Source organism: Gymnodraco acuticeps, unplaced genomic scaffold (assembly GCF_902827175.1).
Source record: "Gymnodraco acuticeps unplaced genomic scaffold, fGymAcu1.1, whole genome shotgun sequence".
In the NCBI taxonomy this organism is placed as follows: Eukaryota; Metazoa; Chordata; class Actinopteri; order Perciformes; family Bathydraconidae; genus Gymnodraco; species Gymnodraco acuticeps.
Window position 1 is genome coordinate 430625 of NW_022990054.1, and position 19463 is coordinate 450087.

The 19463-nt window shown below is 39.4% G+C and overlaps 2 protein-coding genes across 5 annotated transcripts in view; one reads left to right on the forward strand and one right to left on the reverse strand.

Moving 5' to 3' along the window:
* The first annotated feature begins 576 nt into the window (after window positions 1-576).
* cd44b (CD44 molecule (Indian blood group) b) lies at window positions 577-11500 on the forward strand. The gene is made up of 8 exons (XM_034215963.1): window positions 577-1007; window positions 6295-6460; window positions 7043-7185; window positions 7319-7360; window positions 8168-8494; window positions 9119-9211; window positions 9375-9453; window positions 9637-11500. The coding sequence occupies exons 1-8, from the start codon at window positions 941-943 to the stop codon at window positions 9848-9850; spliced, it is 1131 nt and encodes a 376-aa protein (XP_034071854.1). The 5' UTR covers window positions 577-940; the 3' UTR covers window positions 9851-11500.
* A 1472-nt stretch (window positions 11501-12972) lies between these two features.
* Window positions 12973-19463, reverse strand: part of slc1a2b (solute carrier family 1 member 2b) — a 29403-nt gene continuing 22912 nt past the window's right edge. For 2 of the 4 annotated variants that reach the window (XM_034215867.1, XM_034215866.1), the window contains exons 10-11: window positions 18833-19112; window positions 16966-17037 (exon numbers count right to left, since the gene is read on the reverse strand). In XM_034215867.1, coding sequence (XP_034071758.1) covers window positions 16966-17037; window positions 18833-19112 — 352 coding nt within the window. Of the gene's footprint in view, window positions 17038-18832; window positions 19113-19463 lie in introns of all 4 variants that reach the window. The other 2 variants (XM_034215868.1, XM_034215864.1) reach the window with 2 other exon arrangements.

A 19463-nucleotide genomic window follows, 5' to 3' on the forward strand; every position in this document is an offset into this window, starting at 1 on the left:
GAAAAAAGCTTGGTGAAGCTTGCTTTTTCTTTTGGTAAAAATAAATAGATGCTAGACAGAGAGAAGTGTGCAAAAATGTCTGTATGTTTAGCATTTGCTTTCATCAATGTTTTGGATCAATACAAACTTGGAGGACAAGGTGTTTCACTTTGAAATGGATGTGACCTCTTTTAAACTGTGGTACCGGATCACACTGAGACATACAGCAATGGAGAAAGACAAGAGAGACAAGAAAATCAGATGAATTGAAAATGGAGAGGACTGAACAAAAGACCAGATGGGCTCTCAGAAACTGTTGCTGTAAGGAACATGAAAAGAGGAAGAGGTGGAGTGGGGTGGGGAGGGGGGCTGGAGTGGGAGACGGTGAAGGAGGGAAACGAGGATAAGCAGCCAGACAGAGGGAGAGATCACCTTCTTCTTTATCATTAATACATGTAGAAGCGAAGACAGGAGCAGTAGAGGAAACTGTGTGAGGTGGGGTGGGAGGGGAGGTGGGGCGAGTGAGGGAGAGGCAGATGGGTGTGTGCTCACATGAACCACTCGTGTCCTTCTGTGTGTGTACCACTGGTCTCTTTCGGGCAGAGAATAGAAAAGTTGGGGCAAAGTCTGAGTCAGCTCCAGCAGCTACCAGACACTCACAGCAACTCCCTCCACAGTGACAGACTTCAGCTCTTTCCTTTTTTTGTGTACTGCTCTTTCATTCAGTCATTCTCTCTCTCTCTCTCTCTCTCTCTCTCTCTCTCTCTCTCTCTCTCTCTCCTCTCTCTCTCTCTCTCTCTCTCTCTCTCTCTCACACACACACTCACTCACACACACACACACACACACACACACCACCACCATTCACTTCTGGCAGAGGGAAGACAGGACCGCAGGAGAACAGTTACACACCTTTACTTCCAGTTATTCACCCAGCCATCACCAGACACTTTTTCCCAGGATGTGGACGCTTCTCTTGGGGGTCACCTTCGGATTACTGGCCTCCTCCAGGTCCGAACAACTTGAAGGTGAGATTACTGTGCCTTTGACTAGCGGAGAGCTCTTTGTTTGGGGATTCTTTTATTTTATTTATTTATTTTTGTACCTTATTCTGCCTAAATCTTCCCCGCTGGCATTTCTCCGATTTACGATTAAGGGACTTTATTGTAATGTGTGTTCCTCCTTTTGAGCCTGTTGAGTAATTGAGTATGAGTAGACAGCAAAAGACAGTCTTTGCTCTACTGCTGCTGCTTGTAGAGTGGATGAGTGGATGCCGGCAAGAGAGCGCGTGCTACACCAGCACAGACAGGCTTACGTCTGGCAGTCTCGTGACAGACACAAAGGAGACTCTTGCTCACTCTCTGTCTCACACACATTAACACTCTGGGAAGTGAATCTTATTTATCATGCTTTAGGATAATAAGTGTAGCTTTCACAAACAGGTAGGAGCAGAAATAGAGAGGTATTTTGTTCCTCTTTTTAGCTGTGCCGCCACGCTTAATGCTTTATTCTCTGACACAAAGGATGTTCAGTAATCGCTCTAGCCCCCCTCAATATCTCCCCCTTTCCTCTCTGTCTCACATGTGCTTTCTGTGTAAGGTTTGATTGGATTTGTTTCTCGGAGCGATATTTCTCTGGAGGTGAAGTTGGTGCTGAATCAAACAGGTCTGGGTTCGTCTGGCTTGTTCCCAGGAGGTGTTGGTATGGTTGTTCACAAAGACTCCTTCTGGCTCTGTGCCAAAGAACCATCAGCATCTGGCCATACATTTGACCAGTATTTAAAGGCAAATAAGAGGCTGCTTAAACAGCTTGTATGCACTGTATGTGGAAAGAGGTAGGAGATGGGGCAACCCCCCCATTTGAAACTATGACCCTGCTTTAGTGTAATAAAACTCAATTTGGTATGATTTAAATGTTAATACTTTGCACTTAAATAATTAAATTGTCCATTAGACTGTAGAGTTGTACTATCTGTGATGAACTTTCCAATTTGAATTCATGCTCAGAATGACAACATATGCAGAACTTTCCAATATCCAAACCTCTCATTAACGTTATCTTATTGCGAGCGTAGTGTTCTTATATCTTTTGAGTTTCCTATCAAGAGATCAACTGCAGATTTCCTCTTACTATCAGTACCGTAAATCGGAGTCCTACTTCCTCTATGCAGAGGATTAGCATTTTTCTCTCTCTCTCTCTCTCTCTTTCTCTTACACACACACACACTCACACACACACACACACACACACACACACACACACACACACACACACACACACACACACACACACACACACACACACACACACACACACACACACACACACACACACACACACACCACACACATACACCAACTTAAATGCACTCGGGCCAACCTTACAGCTGGACTTCCTGCAAATATGGCCGTATTTGCCTCCTTGGAGCGCAACGACCCCTCCTGCATGCACCAGTGTCATGTTTCAAGGTGAGGGGTGGTCAGGGGCCATGTTGGCTGGGATTGGGCCCTGACAAAGAGGGCTTGTGAGTACCATCTCCTGCCACCTGAAACTCTTAGACACGTGTTTCCTTTCTCTACCATCGCACCTCCTCTACAAACCAACCACCCAAATGGCACCAATATCCTGCACAACTTGTCTGCTCTTTTAATTTTCTTTTCTTTACCCCTAGCCTTTGACATTGATTGAACTGGTCTTAAGTTGTGCAGGGGTGCTTGCATTTCATGTTTTGTCTATCTCTTTGTGTGCTGTTAAAGCTCCTTATTACTTTTTAAAACATGTATGTGAGTGTCATGCTCATAGCCTCTCTAACCCTGTGTTCTTCACCTTATCATATGCACTAAAGTATTTGTATTCATGGGAAAACTGCTCAGAAAGAGCTCTGTAATGTACACACATCTTTCTGCATGACTGATTTCCATAGTCACTGTATCATCAGGCATAGCAGCAGATTACATCGGATCTATACTTAGGTTTAAGCAAAAAAAGGCATGTTGGTAGAAGAGGAAGAGGTCCCCTATTGCACAGTACTGCAAACAAGATACTGTGTAGGCTATATAGGTTACCATACTGTAAATAGGACTCCTGTTGCTATAGAGAAATATTTGTACATCTCTTAGTCCTCCTAAGGGGATAAGACGCCCTGAGGGCAAAGAAAAACGAAACAATAAAATCATTTCAGCAGTGGATGGTCCTTAAGTGCAATATAGCATCAGCCCTTCTAATGACAGGCCTCTTATGATTGTCCAAGAACTTGAGTCCCTCTGGAATCTGGCCATTTTATCAAGACTTCCAAGTCAAAGCATAATGATCGAAAGCAGAACGAAACAGCTATTGGGCAATTTCCAAAGTGTTGTTTCTACACGTCTGTGTATGGACTAAACAAATAATAACACATGGTCATAGATTCATAAATGCCTCCCAGTTCTTAGCAGGAAAGTGAATAAGTCTGTGCCTAAACAACCTATATACCCAATACATAGATTAAAATGCTAAAAGAACAGCCAATAACAAACTTCTGCTGTGACAGGAATGTTTTTACATCCCCTATATCCTCACATGTTTGAAAAGGATGTTGTTGGTCATATTTCTTATCACATATCACCTATTTGGATTAATTTAAACCTTCTTAATCCTTAAGGGAGAGCTTGAATGGTAACATTTATAAAATAGAGAAAATAAACAAGTGTACATGCCTGTTCTTTTTGGAAGAACGCTGCTTCCAGAAAGGTTCTATAAGGGATGTAGGTGAGAGAGGAAATGGCACATGCGTGTGTGTGTGTGTGTGTGTGTGTGTGTGTGTGTGTGTGTGTGTGTGTGTGTGTGTGTGTGTGTGTGCGTGTGTGTGTGTGTGTGTGTGTGTGTGTGTGTGTGTGTGTGTGTGTGTGTGTGTGTGTGTGTGTGTGTGTGTGTGTGTGTGTGTGTGTGTGTGTGTGTGTGTGTGTGTGTGTGTGTGTTCACAAATATATGTCCCCCATATCTCAAGTTTCACCTGTCCCACTGGCCCAACTGCCCTGTGTTGTGACCAGCGGAGGGAAAGACATACCTGCTGAGTGGGCAGCGTCACTCAAGTGTGATAATGCAGGACACTGGAGCATTGTGGGAGTGACGGGCGACAAGGGCTCTCTCTGAACCAGCTGATGAACTATGGCTAAGAGGATGTTACAGTAGTAGTGTAAGAGGATGTTACAGTAGTAGTGGGACGTCAACAGCACGCTCTCTGTTCTAGCACAGAATTCCGCACGACATTATGGGAAAAAATGTTAATAAGGTGTTTCTGAGTAAAGAGAAAAATGCAGATAAAAGATCAGTAGGATAAATAATCCGATATTGTGTGTTATTATTTTCGACATGTAGATACTCCGCATACAGGCTCCATGCTGTGTCATGGCTCTACAAAGGTCGAGAAAATGTCCACCAACGTTCAAGTGCATGTGTGATCTGCCTGTGTGTTTTCACACCTGCATGTGGGGGGTCATTTGGACTTTATTGCTGCCGTAGACAAACAGAGGGTAATGAGAGAAAACAAGCGAAAAGAAAAGGGAGGAGGTGAGGCAATAGAGAGTCAGAATTGTCTATTACTTGTGGAGCAGCTGGAGGTTCTGGCAAGACGCTGTGTTAAAGCTCCCTTTCTCCCAGGTTTGGTACACCGAGACTATGCAGTATCCTTGGTTTCAACTCTATTAGGTGACAATGGAGCCATTGGGAGAGACAGTGCCTTGGCATAGCATGGCTTCTCAACTCTATAAAGACACCCATGGCCATTCCCTCTGCATACTAATGATTGCGCCTCAGATTCATGTCGGCCCCCTTTTCAGCTCACTGACGGTAAGCCGCCTTTGATCCCAATGTGCAGGTTTGCAAGGCCAGGACCGTCGTCTTGTTATTCACCCCTTCACTTTCAGGGGATACTGTGCGTGTGTGTGTGTGTGTGTGTGTGTGTGTGTGTGTGTGTGTGTGTGGTGTGTGTGTGTGTGTGTGTGTGTGTGTGTGTGTGTGTGTGTGTGTGTGTGTGTGTGTGTGTGTGTGTGTGTGTGTGTGTGTGTGTGTGTGTGTGTGTGTGTGTGTGTGTGTGTGTGTGTGTGTGTAAACTGAAACTCCCTGACAAATTGTTGGCAATAACTCTAGTTGTTCAACTGCCACAGCAGAAAGCTCGACTTCCTGCTGTTGTGAGTGCTCTGTTTACTCATAACAGCCAGTGGAAAAATACTGGGGACTTTTTTTTTACCATATCTAATCTGTTGAAAGAAAGTTATTTACTTTTAACCCATTTCTATAAACTGTCTACTTTATGTGTGGTTAATATTCGTCCTCCAAGAGAAAAACAAAAAAACAGTTTATCAGATGATATATATTTTTATTTTCCTTTATGAAAAAAGTATGAAAGTTCTGCAAAATGTTTTTCCTGTACAAGGTATTTAGTTGTGTGACTTTGCATGAAAAATCTGTCACTTCCTGTGCATCTGTCACCATGGCAGTGCATTTAAAGAAGGTGTTTGTGTCTGCAATAGTATTTATGTTTTTTTTTAACAGACCTTCAGTAGCTTTTCTTCTATGAGAGAGGAGGTCATCGAGTGATCACCATAGAGACAAAGTCACAGTTAAAAATGTGTCCCATTTCGCAAGACTCTTCCCAGGTGGTGTCGCTCTCTTTCATTCTCAATGCAAATTATCATCTGCTCATATCAGAAAAAAAATCCCCCGGGGTTTAAACTCAGAAAACAGTTTCTTGCCAATTCCAACCATAACATTGTTTTAATGGACATATGGATTTTTGAAGTAGATGTTTGCACATACATATGCTTCCTGTTCATGTTGAAACTGCTAGGCCTAGTTAGGCATTTTTGTTTTCATTTCATTGAGGGAAAGTCATTTCCCTAAGGTTCCTCCTTTAGTCAAGCAAACTTAAGCAAATGAGCTGAGCATCACATGTGAGACACTTCGTGCACCACTGTTAAGGCAATGTTGGGCCGCTTTTTAATAAGGCTAAACTTGTTAGCACAATGGAAACTGAGTGAAACGTTTCCTCAAAACGTTTTTTATATTTATTTGCAAGGAATCCTAACAACAAAATGAAAGAAAAATGTTATTCAGTTATTAGACTGACCTGGACAGTTTCCAATGTCATCCAAATATAGTTGTAGCCAAATTCAAAGTCGATCTGCGGTTCTCTGTTACTGCCTATACATCATTTTAGTCTTAACATTATAAGTTTAACAGACCATAAGCAATGACACTCCCTCACCCTATGTGTACATAGTGATGAATCCTATAAGACACTGAGTCTGTATTTTCTTTCTTTCTCTGTCCCAACAGTGAATTCCCGCGGCTGCAGCTTTGCACGGGTATTTCTGGCTGAGGGTGAGAGCCGTCACGCTCTGACCTTTGACATGGCTCAAATGGTGTGTGAGCAGCTGCAGAGCATCTTGGCCAGTCAAGAACAAGTCCAGCAGGCCTTTGAGAACTCCATGCAGACATGCAGGTGAAACCACAAGCCTTTCTTCAATAAGTATTTTTTTATTATTTGTTTTCAACAAGTCTTTTTTGATTAAATCCTTTTAAAGATTATTAAATATATATTTTTTAATTAAATGATATAAAAGGAAATACAGCACATTTATGGTGAAACATTTATGAACCCCAAATTCTCAAGAATTAGCCATTTCAACGTTTTAACTTCTGGAACTTTTGGTATTAAATGTCAGAGGGAAGATGTTATTAATAATCAGACTTCATGATTAAATCCCACAATTTGACTTCAACTTTAAACGCACTTGGGGGTCCAATATTGCATTTTATCAGGAAAACCAGAACCAGTGTTTCAATACGGATACGCAATTGTTGTCATGTGTAGACATCCCTAGACTTCAGTTACTGTAAACTGTTCTTCAAGATCTTCTCTACTTCTCTACATTTCTGAGCAGTGTGATGTGTAATTCACTTCAGAGACATTTTTCTTTAGATTTAAAAAATTACATTCTGCAACACATATCCTAAACTGTGCTACAAATCAAATATGTGTCAAAATATGAGTTTTAATAATAATATTGTTGTGTCTATTTAGGAATGGCTGGACCAGCAATATCAGTATTGCCATCCTCAGACAGGAGTCCCATGAAAACTGTGCAAACAATACGACTGGCGTCATTATTAATACACTTGTAAACGCTGATGATCCTTATGATGCCTACTGCTATGATGAAACAGGTGACTTAATCCACAGGACATCAGTGACACTGCATCACTGCAGTCTAAATCTGATACACAAATTACACAAAATGTCATTTCAATTGACGTGATCATTATGGTAACATCTACTTCCTGTTTCCCTATGTGCTAGTTGGGCCTGAGAAGAACTGCACAAAACAATTTGTAATAAGAGGTTAGTATGATGTAAGGATTTGCCTCACATTATTGTGTTTACATCATGTGTTGTTTTGTTACAATATATATTAAAGATTTGTATACAGTAAACTGAAAAACGGAACTAATCTGAACCTTGGTCTAGTAACCAGTTTATCCCACCTTTATAGATAAAACCAACATCAGCGCTCACTGTACCAAAAACTACCTTTTTTTAAAAAACTGCACAACCTATATCATATATTAACAGCAGTAACACTTTGACTGGTCTCATTGCGACTTTGAAGACTGCTTAATGCTGTTTAATATCCTAAAGAGATATTTCGGAATTAAATACAAATTATTTGTGAATCCATGGTAAAAAATGTGTGTTATATGTTAAACATTTACATAGATTTGACAACTTTTACATTAACACAGTCCCCTTCTAAGAGAGGCACAAACTCCTGATTTCACAAGAATAAGGAGCACTGTCAAGTAACATTACTAAAACACAATAGTTTTAATGTTTCAAATCTAAAAATAGAAGAGTTAAATATCATGATGTTGAAAATGCATCAAGCAGGATTTATTTTGTACTTAATACTTATGTAGCACCTGCATCATGACATTTCTGTAATGGATTTTTCTACGACCTGACAAGACTTTGTTCAGTTAATTTGCTTCAGCCGTATACATATTGTGATGTAATATTGTTAATGTGATACCTGTGCTTAAGATTGTGAGACTGCACAGAGCATGTCGGAAGGGGTTAATGCTCTCACAAAACATATCAAAAGTAACCTGTGACTGTAACCATTTATAACCATCTCTATTCTCCAATTAGCCACACCAGAGCCTCAGGAGTCAACAACAGAAGACCTGGAAGATGCTTCTGTCAGTGAGGGTGGGGACCCCACAGCAGCCCCTGGGGAAGATGCTCGTACTGAGGGGTCTGAAACAACACTGTCAGACTCCACTACTAGTCTAGAAGAGACAGAGACTGCGGCTGAGGGCCCCGCCGTGGAAGAAACAACTGTGGAGTTCGACCTTGGATCTGGTATGATGCCATCTGAAGAGGGAAAGAACACTCCGACGGCCCCTGTTGGAGAGCCTAAGTATACACAAGCTTCCACTGAAGAGGGGTATGATGGAGAAGATGCCACAATAGAATGTAAGAAAAGCACAAGCACAGATCAACCATAACTGGCACAAATATCCTTTTGTTTACCCTTTATATATCTGAATATTAAATGATATAAAATGCAGATACTTGAGCTTTTAAATATTAAAACTGTACTTACAGCATGCTGTATGCAACAAGTTCTAGGAGGACTGAAGTAACTTTAAAACACATGACGCCCCCTTGTGTCAGATTGAGTTGTGGAATGGATTTATTTAAAAAGAGACCGCAGTAATTTTGCCTTTTAGTTGTATTCACCGCGAGTTGAGGGCCTTAAAATATATATAGTTCAATTTGCTGATCAAATGATTTAGAATTTGAGACAAAAAATGACTTTAACACCGATCATGTGTAAATAATCATTAAGGAAAAGCAACTTATAATGTAGCTTGCAGTATGTTTTGCCTCAAAGCCTGCAGCTTTAAAAAGATATTAACATGCATAATTAAAGGCAATTTAATTCAAAAACATCCTCTTCGGTATCAATTTGAAGGTTGAATTCAGTGTTTAGTTTTCAATGCACTCTTTATGTTGATGCTGCTGTGTTTAAAATGGCCGTGGGTTTACTGTATCTGGAATTATTTAAACGTTTAACTTTGTTGTATTGACTTGCAGCTCCACTAGAACAACCACATCCTAATGGCAAAGGACGGGTGCTGGGTCCTACTGGGTCTGAGCAGGATGAAGAGCAGGGCGGAGGTTCATCAAGTGAGGAACCACATTTCCCATACCTCTAAGACCCTGAAGGCCATAGGGATTTCAATCAAATAAGACAATTTTTGGACAAGTTGACTCCTGTTTTGATCCAATATATATTTGTTACTGACTCAGCTTTAATACTCGACTCATGGCTTGTTATTGCTCCCTGCAGACTGGCTGGTTACCCTTGTAGTGATTGTTGCAGTTGCTGCTATTCTTCTCGTGTGCACAGCTGTTGTAAAAAGAAAGAGGTATGTCTTTGATAATTGTTGTTTTATCATACACTAATACTGTCATGTAACTTGTTTTGGATGTAAACAATACTGTGTCTTACTGTGCAGAGCAATCAATAGTCAATTTTCACATATTTCGCAGACTGGGGAAGGGCAAAACAAAAATCAATAAAAAATGAACGTCTGATTATTCTCTTGCAGTTTGTGTGGCCAACAGCAGACCCTGATGATCACGTCCAAAGATGGTGGCGAGGGCAACGGTGCTGCAGCATCAGCATCCAGCTTGCACGCCCAGGAGAGAGAGCAGGAGATGGTGACCCTGATGAATAAGGAGAAGATCACGGAGAACGGCAACACGGAGGAGTTCACCGTCATCAAGCTAGAGGAGTCGCCAGATAAAGAACAGCTGGCGTGAGAGAGTGTAGAAGCAGACGGGGAAGAGTAGGGGAGGATGGGGAGGGTGGAGTCGGACGGGGGGGGGGGGCGGGGCTCCAAACACTGGGGGTGAAAACTGCTGGTGGCCAGCACTGGATGGACACTGAGTAATGGTGTCTGATATTTAGAAAGATGGTCCAACGGAAGTACACTGGGTGTGACTTTCATGTGCAGCATTTTGTGTGTCTGGTATGCCAGGTTAGTGAGGACTGAATGGCGGTTTAGGAGCGTCATTCACTGTGGGGTATCATGCAGGGTGTGTGGATGTGTCTCATGTCTCTGTGTTTAATGACGGGATGGGTTTTAAAGGGAGGGGGTGGTGAGGGTCTTATTTCTGGAAAACTAATTGTTGACAGACTCTTCTCTTTGTTTATATAATTGGTTATTCCTAAATTATCTGGCCTTTTAGCCTTAATGGGAAATAATAAATATTAATGAGACAAACAAATATTTTTGTTTGAGATACTGCAAATAGAAAACACATAATTTTGAGCAAAACAACCCTCAATGTTTTATTTCTTTGATTTATGTACTTATTATAGTAACCCTGTGTATATTTCAGCCGTGCCTGTGGACTAAAGTTTTTTTTTGTTGCCATTTTCAAGACGACTGGGGATGTCACCACCTTAATTTATGCAGCTTTTATTCCCTTTTTCTTGTTCTCTGTATATAAAGTGTATGTTTTGCCTTAGCAATAGCCACCAGTGCTTTTTGTTGTTTGGTAGAAAGGAGGCGTTGTATCCCTTTTAAATAAAGGTTGTGTCATGTTTTGAGAGTTATTTAAATAGAAAAACAATACCTCAGAGGTAAACAATTGTAAATTGATTTTTGCAATAGTCAAAGTGGAGTGGATATTGTAAGCGAGCATCCAAACAGTACAACGGATGCACCATGGAAGTCAGTTAATATGGAATGATTTATTTTGGGTTGGAAATATGATGAAATTAAGTCCCTAATGTTATCCTGAGGATAAGTAGAATGATTATGATAAACTGTATGCATACTATATACACAGTGTGTACTTTGATTGAGGAAAAAAAGAAAGAGCAAAATAAATAACTGGATACATGAATCATTTTTTGAATGCAGGATTAAAACTCAACCGTGATAGCGGCCTAGCTTTAGATGCTAAACTGCATGGCACATATGATAATGGGGGGCCCATGTGCTGTAAAACATAGCAATGTAAAGGTTCCTTCATAAGAAAGGGCATCGTCTATGTGCTCCTGAGGGGGGGGGGGGGGGGGGTGAGATGAATGAATGAAGCTTGCCCATGCCTCAGTGTGGCAGTCTCTGTACATTTGTCACGTGTAAACAAAATGCTGCAGTTTTTCTACTGACCTTCTTATTGGTGAAATGTATTACTCATTGTGTCATATCGCTATTATTGCTTGTATGACTGCTAATTCTTACCGGTTTCAGTATGAAAATGCTGCATTACATACAACGTTTTTTTGTTGTTTTTTTCTGACTTGTTCTTGTATTTTTCCTGCTTTTGCTCTTTTGATTTGTTTTGAAGAGAAGTAGCAAATGTACTAGTTTAGGCAGGTTTTAAGAAAAATTAACTAAAGATGTCGCTGAAAAGATTTGTAAAGTCATGGACAAAAATAAATGTGTATAGAGAAATATGCAGGAATGTGGTGTGTTCAATTACTGATTGCTCTGTATGTGTGAAGACAAAAAGGAGCGAGTGAATGGCATGACAGTGGGAAACGAGTGTACATTGCTGCCACATAGGAGGAAGTGAAGTTTCCATGGCACCGGGGTCGTGATGCGAGAACATGTTCTTGTGGGAAACAAAGACTTAGATAAAGACGGCCATTTTGAAAGTTTCCCATAGAGTGTTAAACTGCATCAAGCTGTCTTCACAAACTTTGAAGAAAGCACAATTACCACTTATTTAGCCTGCATTCAGAGTACAATGTGCTCAATCATTAAATACTGCGCTCAAGCTGCTCAAATGCAGTGAGGCAATCACAAGGGATTCATATAGAATCCATTATTCTGATTCTGATTATTACTGATCATTTTGCAGTGTATTTTCAGATTTTGCATTAGGTTATTTCTTTATGTGAAGATTCAAGGATGTATACAGTGCTAATGGGTATATATCCACAATCAGAAAACACGACTGTATAGAATTACATTACACTCAGCTGACACTTTTATCCCATGTAACTTATCTACTCTTCAATACTATTGGCCATGCCTTAGTGTCTTGCCCAGGGAAACTTTGACATGTCGACTGTTTTATGTGTCGACAACAGCTGGGGATCGAACCACTGACCCTCTTATTGGTGGACTTCTATTTAACCCCTAGGCAACATCCGTCCTATATAAAAAAATAAGCCTTTTTTCAAACCCGATTGTGCCAATCGTTTCATAAAATGCTTATTTTACTCTTATACTCCTATAGATACGTTTTAGATGTATTTTATTTACATAAAAAATATATGCTTGACAAGTGCATTATTACTCAAGTCTTAAGTTCTAAACACATCGCAGAAACCTCATTTTAAAACCTATTTCAGAAATGTTTAATGCCAAACTGGATATCAAATAAAAAGTAGTATTCCTAATAATGGTACGGCGTCATACTAACTCTTGCTTCCTGACTGAACCGCCACTCGCAAATTTCTATTTTTAGAGTTAATATTATTCTATGCCAAATGTTGTGTTTTCCTAACACCTCCCAAAAGCTGTTGGACACGTCATTGATCAGACTGTTTTGTGTGCAGTTCATACATTGTGGTCTGAGAAAGCATATTATAAATGTTCAGCTCTTTTTGTTAGCATCTCTGAAAGTGTTGATAATTACTTGTGTCTTTGGTGGCTCTGGGGATGGTGCATAAAGGACCAGGGTGACTGGATATGCTTAAAAATAGCCAATGAGCAGTTCATTGTCCATTTTCATCTATTCATCATCCCCTACCTTAGTAATCAAAATGATTATAGATTATAATTTGCATCTATTAATACTTTTTATCAGTAAAAGGTTCATTGTCCAGACAGTACGGGAGTTATAATTACACCAACAGCTATATAACATGCATTTCTTGAATCATGTGAGAAGATGTAAAAAATCACACAGTGAAAAAGCCATTTAGTTATGAATCAACATTTATTAGTTATATTTGTATATGTACACCAAAGGTACAACACTTATTGATATGTAGAAACAGATTTTTTTATGTATACCATAGACCAAGTAAAGAATTCTGTATTTTTTTTTTCCATTTTTTTCTCAATATTGTTTCTCCCCCACACATACGCTCTGCCTTTACATCAATATTACAACAGCTTTACAAAGAGGGAAGGCCTAGAAAAGTAAGATCAGGAAAGCACGTTGTAGGCAGGAGTGAGACAGTGAGACATCAGCTCTGTTTGGGAGTTTCTTCAAAAAAGACACATTGCAGTAGAAAAGGACAAGCTCAAAGATAAACTGGCTTTTTGTTTAAAATACTGTCAATCATTTTCCATTTTATCAGTGCCATTTAGCTCGGCAAGTTCCAGGTGTTTGTGCGTGCATAAAGTTTCTGTGTAGAAAGCAAAGAAAAGGCAAGTGGAGTAAAGGCAGTTTACCGAATGCGATTTCTAAAAAAACATCTATGATGTTGATGGCACGCCAGAGGTCGAATGTGTGAAGTTGTGGCATGTAGACAGGGTAACAGAATCTAAAAGATCTATATCTCCATGTCATGCACCTGGTAAACAAAGATGCCTGAGACTAAAGCAAGTTTCTTTCATTGAAAAGAGAAACAATTTCAGATGAGTGACCTGAGGAGTGTTGCTCTCTAACAGGCCTCTGAATGCATCTAACCACTAGGCTATATTTGATTCCTCACTCTATCCTACATACAGGGCACATTTGACCTTTTCCTTTGTATGTGTCTCTCTTTTTAGAAACCTTAATCACAGTAATTCCCACCAGAATATATTTCATGTTGGCCCCCTTTTTTTCAAACCAAAAACATCCCCTCGCTTTCTTTCTTTCTCGCTCTCTTTCACTTTGTCATGCAAACAGTGTTTGCGTCATGATAACTGTCATTTCCGATAAATTCTGCATCGCCACTGAACAGAACAATTATATATTTATTTATGTACAATGAAAATGAATGCACACTGCTTATATCTCCATGGAACAAACATTCAAAACGCTTACATTAGATGAAAAAAAAGATATTTATATATTGGTGTGTGACAGGTAAGTAAAACAACTAGTAAACAGCTATTAGAGAATAAAAAAACAAGCAATTTATTACACGATTTCCTCTCTATACATTTGTCTAATCTAATTTTACTCAGGACATAGATTATATATTTCTTTCTAGAGGATTACATAAAAAATGTCACAGCAATGAAACTATATTCCTATTTACCATTTCAACGCCCCCTAAAATAAATCAAAAGAAAGAAAAAAACATCTGTTACCTACAATATATACACAAAGTGCAACGAGGCACTTCAAATACCATGCTTTTAAGATAGTGGTGCATCATTTTTATTTAATTCATGCTTTTAAAACCGTGTGTTTGAACATAATAGTGGTTCAACACTCAATCCCTATCGATGGCACTATACATTGTCTCCTTACTGGAGAGATTCTATTTTTCTTTTCCTGAACATCACAAGGTCAAAAGGTCAGGCTCAGGGGCCTGTTGAGTTGTCAGTGCTGTGCTCTGCAGCTCACCGATTACAAATGTAGTGACTTCGAGGTTTAAGAGTGTTTACTCGTGTGCATTTGAATACAAATAAAAGTGAATGTGTGTGTGTGTGTGCATGCTTGTTTTTGTGTGTGTGGTGTGTGTCAGTCTGTGCAGTGTTTACGGATGAACACCAAGCGCAATCTTTGTTGTGTCAAAGCTTCTGTTAGCCGAGCTTAAACAAAAAGTGTTTCAGGGAACTAAAAGACAGTGCTGCGCTAATTGTTTATGTTAAGTTCCCTTCTGTTACTTAAATTGGCATTTGACGTTGGCATTTGTTTGAAGTGAACATCTTCAAGGCAAGGTTGTCATTAAGCACAAATAAAAGGATACAAGACAGGAGAGAAGGACACAATACTGATAAAGAAATCAAATCCACAGCCATATCACAGAAGTCTCACCTCTTATGCACATAAGCTTAAAAAAAATACAAAATAACAGCCAGTAGTCCAGCTTTGTTTCTGTGTTTTTTCAGCTATTTGGTTCTATGAGAGGTTTTCTTACTACCTGATAATTGTGGAATAACGCATGTGAAGTGTCTATTGTTCTGTTCCGAGTTTCCTGAAAACATATTTGCACCCATATGGACGTACAGCTGCAGCATCTAGGGTTGTAGAAACAGTCTTGAGCTCTGGTGGTTGAATATATGGTTGTTTACTTTTTATGTCTGGCTAAACAAGAAGCTGGAAGAGCAAGATCACTGATCCATCTTTGTTTGTGCAGCCAAGTTTCCATCTGACAGCTCAATGCTTCTTCCTCAGTTTCTTAAAAAAAAAAAAATTGGTGGCTCACTTTGTGTACTCTGTCAGTAATATCTTTGTCTGTGCTTTCTGAGAGTACGCATGTTGAGGATCAATAAACCACTGGAATGTGTTTGAAATATGTATGTGCGCTTCCTGTGTGTGTGCTTGGAAACTCCCTTCCCAGTATATTATCATACTATAAAATTACACTTTTTCAACAATGCAGTAAACTGTCAACCTTTTCAGAGTCAGTGCTTTATAAACTTGTGCTTTAAGAAGGCCATTTTAACGAGGCTCATCAGTGAGCAGGTAAACATTTGAGGATTTCAATATTTTATCTCTGTGTAAAAGATTTAATAAGCCCGAGTATCTGCAGTCCCTTATTATGTTTTCAACAGCTAACATTTTAACTTGGAATACGATCAGTATCGACATGAAAGGGTAATGTGCCTGACTTTGATTATGCCACTGTCTGAACATTATCCTCATTGTCTTCATTTGTGCTCTATATAATCTCTTTTTTATGCTTCTAATTATTCAGATGTGTCAATTATTTTTTATTGTTTGTCTTGACAATAGTCATGTTGGTGCTAATGTTCTTTTAATTTCATTGGCATCACAGATATCTTTTGGAAGAAGGGAAAGCATATTTAGGGCAGTGATTTCATTAGCTTTGAGGGTCCGTCAGAAAATGTGGTAATATCATCTTCAGTGCCAGTCAGTTTTAAAATGATTCTGGAAAAATGTGTTGTGAGTGACGTCATGGAGGCAGTTCAAAGGCCTCTATGAGTTGATTGATTTTCTGCTTGTTTGGTCCCTATAATTGAATTGGTCATGTTCTTAACTCCTGCTCTCTTTATCTCCTTCTCTCTCTATTACTCACAAACACACACAGTTTACATCTCACTCAACAGGTGACATAATGAAATAAAAGTCCCTTTCCTTTAGAGTAAAACAACTGGGGGATGAAAAATGGCGTTCATGGTATAATTTGTGCTTTAGAGTATGACTGACTGTGCTTGTAGGTTACGAGGCTCAGTGTGGCCTCCTACCCTTTCAGTGTTGTGCTGGACCTCAGACATAGAGGCTAATATTGGGCTTATTCAGTCAGATGCACTTTAAAATCTCTGACAGTACGAGAGTCAAGATTGGTGTACAAACATCACGCTGGTTGTCATTAATAATGTTCTCACTCCAACTCATCTTCTGTCATTTGAATAATAAATCGCCTGAATGAAACTTGGAAGCTAATCTCAGGACTTCCCATGCTACACAGCCACTTCCTCCTAACTCCTCCCACAAATGTAGAAAATAGATGTATTGCTATGGAAAGCCTATCTTACGTTTTTTTTCTCTTCCTTCCCTCCCCCAGCCTTGAAGTATGTTGTGCAAGTATATGCTAAACGGACATAATTGTGCTCTAAGTATACCTCTGTTATTATTTCACGGTTAAGTGAATTAGTATTATATATCAGTCAGATAGACAGTTACAAAAACTTGTAAAGGGAGTGGGACTAATACAAAAGAAAACTAATCTACATAGAAAACAATTAGTAGTTCTGTTCGCGTGACTTTTTTTCATTCACTCTTTTTCATCACCAGATGGGAAAGCTTGTGGAGCCCAGGAGCAGGGGATCTCTGTGCTGCCATTATTCATGTTTCCATGGTCCCTCCTCAACAAGCGTGCACTCCGCAGCAGAGCCGTTAGTGGCTGAGGTTACCTGTAAGCAGTTAGCAGGGAAAACTAAAACACTTGATCCAAGGCACTTCAAAAACACAATTAATTTCTAATTAAACGTCGGATCAGAAATAACATTGCATTGTTAATTCTGTGTCCCCTTTTAGTTTCAGCCAAGCAATGTGATTGGTCAATCAGGTTTACAGGGCTTAACGCATGGTTAACTATGCTTTATTACTTACTGTCCTAAAAAAACGAATCTTTATCAATCAATTCTACTTCATCCTGGTTTTAAAGTAGAGGTAATTAAATAACACATGACTGTAAACACTTTATAAGGGTAAAACCAGGATACCATTTATCACATTATTTTCAGTTTTTTTTTGCTGCTGTAGCAATGGTACTCTATTGCCTCTTAGGTATCATAGCAATTTTGCAAAAAATATATTAAAAAAACATTATTAGAACTTCAGTAGGAGCACTGATGATCATGCTTATGGTAGTCTTAAGATAGGGGTGTCTTTAACTGAACTGGTAACACACCACACATAAATGATGAACAACATGTCAGAAGGCAGTAACATAAAATAATAATACAATGAATAAAGGAAAAAATAAACAGAATACATTGAAAACAAGGTGCAAACACTACAGTATGAATGCATTGTTAGGTTGTTAGCTATCAAGCTCTCTACTGTCTTTGGAAAGGGTTAGAAAGTAGTCGTGCTATGTACAGGCAAAACTGACCAACAAACTGAAAAGTCATTGTGAATACTGGAAATAGCAAGCCTTTGTGTTAAATGTCATATAGACTCGGAAAGGAGAATATGATATTTTTTTCAGATGGCCAGATTAATTGTGTGTCAGGTTGCCAGCGTTGCTAGGCAACACCTTACATCCTTTAATAAATGAATAGGCTCATCAGTAGACCTTTTCTGCCAGGGTGTGAGTGTCAGGGAACCAGCACTTTGAACTCCCATGTATTTTTCTAAAAGCATGGAATACATTAAAGACCGTATTCAAAGTGCATTATGTTTTACAATACGGGAGCTACTTCACAGCTTTCCATTTCACAACACAGTTGTCACAATGGGCAAAAATAGCTGGTGTCAAAATTATAAAAAAAACCTAACTGGGAATGACTCACTGACAGCGTGGTAGATGTGTAGCAAATATATGAGCTGCTAATTATAACTAACACTTTCCATCGTGTTTGAAATTATACAGAAGAGGGTAAACGTTTAGGAATAAACCTCTTAATAAAATTAAAATTAACTACATTTTAAAGATTTTTAGATAAAGCAGTATGGACTGCGTTCATTAGACTGAATCAAATGGGAGGAGAAGAGAAAACATTTAATGAAAATCTTCTATCAAGACGTTATGTTTTGGAAAAGGATATGGTGTGAATGTTTGATGGATGGGAGGGCTGCTAAATAATTCCTCAGGGTCATGAGGAGGATTATCTGGCTCTGCCCATTAAATTAGAGCCAATCCCCAACAGGTTACAGTCATCGGATGAATCTAACTATAGATCTGTAGGTATGTACATAATAATGTTTTAGTATATTTAAACCTTTTGGCTGTACATGTTTTGGATGTTCATTCAACACAAAAGCTGCTTTTCCAGTAGAATGTAATACATACGTGCACATACTTCTGTTGTTCTTGAGCTTGATTTCTGTCTTAAAATAAAATGTATTGTGAGTGTATTCCCATTAATATGTACAAAGATGCAATGAGTAAAACAAACAAGAGTGCAGAAAACATGCAGGGTGAGCGTGCGACAACGGTGAGGGTTATATACAAGTCTCTATGTCCGTAAGCATTAATTGTACCTTGCATTCATCTACTACTACTTCTACAGTATTGTTAGCAGTGGCAGTAGCAGTTGTGCTAGTTGTAGCTATAGCGGGAGTGGTATTGACGCACTGGTTGGAATTGTTTTCGTGGTGGTTCTTCATGTCATCGTAGTAAGACTGGGTCTTCGTCATTTCGATGTCGTCAGATTTGGCCGTTTGTGCATCCAGTTCCTCAAGCTCAAGCTTGGACAGGTGGTACACGATGCCTGCACCGTAGGAGTCACCCACCACGTTGACTGAGGTCCTGAATCGATCCCTGAAGAGACAAAACACAGTTTAAAAAGATGGTTTTCTACACCTTATCATAAAAGGGAGTTCTGTACATAGAAAAGTAAACTAAAAGAATATCAATATGTAACTACAACATAAGTGTTAGGGAATAATTCTCTTAGATATCCACCATTTGCCCTTTGACGTTTATGACCAACCCTGACGTCTGTTATATCCCTTAAGGAAAGGGGCTGCTTCAGCCATATGTTGTTGTTACCAGTTTATGACCGGGCAATTCTCGGTCACAAATGGTTTGTTGTTGTGGGTACGCTGGAACACTTCCTTCTTGGTGCTTGTGGACTCCAAGGTGTGAAATCTTCGAGGCTATAAGTGTCAG

Coding starts and splice junctions, on each gene's coding strand:
- cd44b (XM_034215963.1), top strand. CDS start 941: ATGTGGACGCTTCTCTTGGGGGTCACCTTCGGATTACTGGCCTCCTCC. Junction 7,186..7,318: donor CTACTGCTATGATGAAACAG/GTGACTTAATCC, acceptor CCTATGTGCTAG/TTGGGCCTGAGAAGAACTGC. Junction 8,495..9,118: donor AGAAGATGCCACAATAGAAT/GTAAGAAAAGCA, acceptor ATTGACTTGCAG/CTCCACTAGAACAACCACAT.